Genomic DNA, 4,412 nt, shown 5'->3' with positions numbered 1-4,412 from the left:
ATCACGCCACCGAAACCTTGGCGTTCGGAGAGCACATGTCAGATTCATAAATACATCCGTGAATAATTTACAATAAAAGAAAAGACGATGCTTTGCTCTTATCATCGTCCACAAAAGTAAGACACACCAATCTAAATACAAGATGATGTAAAAAACACCTATACATTAACTGGCACTGGATAGTCAAGTTGGAAGATTGAAAATTGATTTCTGTATATTTAATTTTCAAAATTGATTTCGGTATATATAATTTTACAGAATGTATATATAATTAGATAAAATGGTAATAATGGTGTAGTTTATTTTATAGATAAAATAGTTTTTTTTCCATTATATTTTTTTAATTTTTTAGGGTTAATTTTATTCAAAATCTGATTAGGATTTTAAAGTTTTTTTGGTAAGAATTTTTCTGATTAATTTTAATCAAAATCTGATTGAGATTTTTAAAAATTTAACTTGGAAATGATTTTTTTCACAATTTTTTTCTGATTAATTTTATTTAATCTAAATCTATTCGAGTTTTTTAAATTTTTTTCACAACATTTTTTCTCTTTAATTTTAATCCAAATTTGATCTAGAGTTTTTAAAACCTTAAATTTAAATGTTTTTTTTTTCCAACATTTTTTCTGATTAATCTGATTGAGATTTTTAAAAATTTAAATTTAAAATATTTAATCTGCATAATTAAAGTATTCCAATTTTTTTAAAAGCTGAATACATTTATAAATTTAAAAATATTTTTTTTAAGGGTCTAAAATCATTTATTAATTCTAAAATGTATTTTCAAACAAAGCTGAAACCATTTCAGAAATGTATTACTTAAAAAGTATGTTCAGAAAATAGTTTCAAAAATATATTTTAAATTTAAATCGTGGTCAGATTGTAGTGAATTCAAATTCATAATTTTTGAAACGTATTACTTAAATTGCATGTTCAGAAAATAGTTTCAAAAATGTATTTTCAATTTAAATCGTAGGTCAGATTGTAGTGAATTCAAATTCATAATTTTTTTTTGTGAATTCCGATTATATATATCTATATATATAATTCCGATTTTGGTGAATTCATATTTTTAGTGAATTCCCATATTGATAAATTCGGATTTGAAAATAACTATTAAGATTTATATTTGAAAGAAACTATTTTACCTGATAATCTTATACTACCCTGATAATCCTGACAATTACACAGCGAATCTACATTTTACTGTCAGATTCATATTGAAACGCAGAGACAATGCAACAAAAATCTGATAAACAAATCACATACTGAACATTCCCTGTTGTACAATAAAGAAAAAGCAAGCCTATAGATTTAGGCTTCATTTCCACCGGCCATAGCATCTGAAAGGTATCAAGAAGACAGAGAAATCCAGAATGTGGAGTTTTAGTTTGTTAGCAGCCAAAGGTACATACACATACAGATTTAAAGAGCAGAATTAACAATGGATGAGCAAAGGAGCAGCCGCAGTACATTCATCTCCATTATTGAAGACATAAGATTTACAGAAATCTAACAGAAATCTAATTTCACTAATGAGCCGTGTCTTTTCAAACGCCCCTATGTTTTTGTTTCTCTCGTAGACATAAAAATAACTAGCCACCTGCAAAATGCCTGTCGAGGAGCAAGAGCACCTTGTGACTTTGTTTCTAAACATGACAAGGAGCATGAGCACTCGAATTTGTGTAGCAGTTTGCGAGTGCCTGCATGGCCTGAACCTGCATCTTAAGCGCCACGATGTAGTCCGCGGTCTCTTCTAACAAAACGGGCGTGTCCAGCCGCTGGCCTCCTGGGACGAGCAACCTCAGGCTTTGCATGCGTGAAGCCGAGGTGCGTTCTTCTTCCTCGTACCATGACGGCGCTCCCCTCAGCCGACTAACCGGCTTCTTGCTAGCAGCGGTCGTTTTCAAGGGCTTTGCTTTGACAGACACTGATCTCATTTTCTGCAAATTCCCGCTGCACTTAAATACTCGCTTTAGGCCACGGGTTTTCTTGAGCCTGGAAACGTATTTGCGAACGATAGCCCTGCTCCACTGGGTTCGACATCTTGTCGTCATGGCCACGGACAGATCCGCAGCCAATTTTACCACCCGACTTCGCGCACAGACACTGGTCGCCCGTTCCAATCTCACGCGGCGAAACAAGGCAACCAGATTGCACAAATAATTCCCTTGGAAAAGAGCACTCCGTGCTCCCTCTTTCCCACCTCCATAAGGCTCTTCCATGGCAAATTACAGATGATACTTTTACCCCTCAGGCAAAACTTTATTGCAAGTGTGAGGTTCCTGCTGAGGCCCCCTTTCTGCGCCGATTTAAAGAGAGGAGACCTGTGGGTTTATGGACTGAGGAGTACATTGCAAAGTAGGGCCCGTTCGTAGAACATGTGATCACATGCGAGGCCGTCGCGGTGTCGCATTGGCCTTACTTCAGGCGTCCCCATCCCCTCAACATTTATTTCCACCACCGGCCAGACAACGCAAGCCCATCATGGACGCTGGCTTGCCGCGAAGATCCGCCATGACACAGGAAATCTACAGAGCAATTTCGGGCTTCTCAAGATTCCTGTAACGGAGATTTAGGTCTTCTCTTCCTGTATTTACGCCCTAAATTGAGGCAGATTCCTATTTATAAAATAGCGTTACGTAGTTTCTTACATCTTTAATGTAGGGAGGCAGGTGAAATGTCCGCCCTTAATTATTAAGTTCTCTTACATTCAGTAAATGCCGAACTTAGCCATCACGTGAATCCCATAGACAGTCGCGCAGGTAACCCCTAGATATATTTGTTATAAATGTTTGCAACGCATGTTTGAAATGATAATTTTGTATTTAAAATTTTATAAAATAGTAATGAAATGATCATTTTGTTTGTATTCAAGGTTATTAACAAAAACTTAGTTGGGTCGGGACAATTATCAACTCCCCTTTATATTTATAACATGTATGAGTGTAGCGTTAGGCCTATAATGATGAGTTAATCACTGACTTCTTATGTGTAATAATTTTAAATTCTTCATTTATAATATTAACTTTAAAACATTATTTTTTAAAAATCAAAATAAATAAATAAAACATTTTTCCAAAATATTATTAAATCTTAATTTTAAGGTTTTATGGTTGGGCATTTTTCTTTTAAAGTTTGGGAGGATTACATTTTCATCATATACATCAATGATTTCACACCAAAGAGTATCTTAACAAAACACTTAATCACCATCTATACAACATCCCATAAATTTATGGTAAAGACATTTTTCACACCAAAATGTATCTTAACAAAACACTTAATCACCATCTATACAAGATCCCATGAACTTATGGTAAGACATTTTAACCTTATAGTGAATTATTTATTTAAAAAATTTTCTTACATATCCACTTTAAATTTTTTTAATCAAATGATTATTTTATTTATTAATTTATAAAATATTAATAAAAAGATAATTTTACTTGTATTTACATTTATTAAGAAAACTAATTTATACATAAATTACTGCTATTAGTTTTTTACTAATGAAAAGATTAAAAATTACACATATATTATTAATACACATATATGAGTTAATTATTCACTTCTTATTATAATCAATTTTCAATTTTTTTTTTGGCTTTTTATTATAATTAATTTTCAAAATTTTTAATTTTACTTTTTAATGTATAATTTGATTATTTTTTTAGTTATTTTTCTCAAATAATATTAATTCTCAATTTTAAAGTCTTATTGTTAGGCATGCATTGCACAATTTTTAAAAATAACTTAACTTCTATATATTATATAGAACTATTTATTACATTTGTTATATTGTTTTGAATGAATGTAAAGGTAATAAAAGTTAAAACATGATGAAGGGGTTTTGTAATTTTTTTTAATTTGAAATTAGTATTATGGTTTTTTTTTAAGACTCACCGTTACTTAGTAAAGTTTTAGTCTATGCATATTTTTGTATCTCACTAAAATTATTGAGAAATTCTTTATTAGATAGATGTAATAACTATGTATTTTTTAATATATTCTAATAATATGAAGTATTAATTAATCATGTATTTTTTAAGTATATTTTAGTAATATAAAGTATTAATTTACAAAAATAATGAAAACATAAAAAAAACAAAATACAAACAAATGTTCTTTCTTACATTTATTTTACTAAATTTTATATAAAAATAGAAATTATATCAAAAAAAAATTATAAATCAATATATTTATACGAACATGTATTTTTTATTAAACGTTAATTTATTTTGATTAGAAAAATTAATTAATTAATTATTTTCTTTTAAAATTAAACATGTTAATATAGTCATTAATGAATCATTTTTTACCTATTAACTTCTCACATATCTGAGTTCTAAGATTTATCATTATTTTTTCAGTTTATTATTACGTTTTTATTAAATTTTATTATAAAATTA

At 29.6% G+C, this 4,412-nt stretch overlaps 1 protein-coding gene across 1 annotated transcript; it reads right to left on the bottom strand.

Annotated features, from left to right (window-relative positions):
- Positions 1–1,480: 1,480 nt before the first annotated feature.
- Positions 1,481–2,282, bottom strand: LOC149231241 (transcription factor bHLH149-like). Its single transcript, XM_089376239.1, has one exon. It carries the CDS (start codon positions 2,223–2,225, stop codon positions 1,650–1,652), a length of 576 nt encoding a protein of 191 aa, XP_089232365.1. The 5' UTR covers positions 2,226–2,282; the 3' UTR covers positions 1,481–1,649.
- Between the last annotated feature and the right edge of the window lie 2,130 nt (positions 2,283–4,412).

The sequence above is a fragment of the Pinus tabuliformis genome, chromosome J (assembly GCF_031772625.1).
Source record: "Pinus tabuliformis cultivar Carrire ecotype Pingquan chromosome J, CPIR1, whole genome shotgun sequence".
Lineage (NCBI taxonomy): Eukaryota > Viridiplantae > Streptophyta > Pinopsida > Pinales > Pinaceae > Pinus > Pinus tabuliformis.
This window is presented reverse-complemented; position numbering and strand designations above follow the sequence as displayed.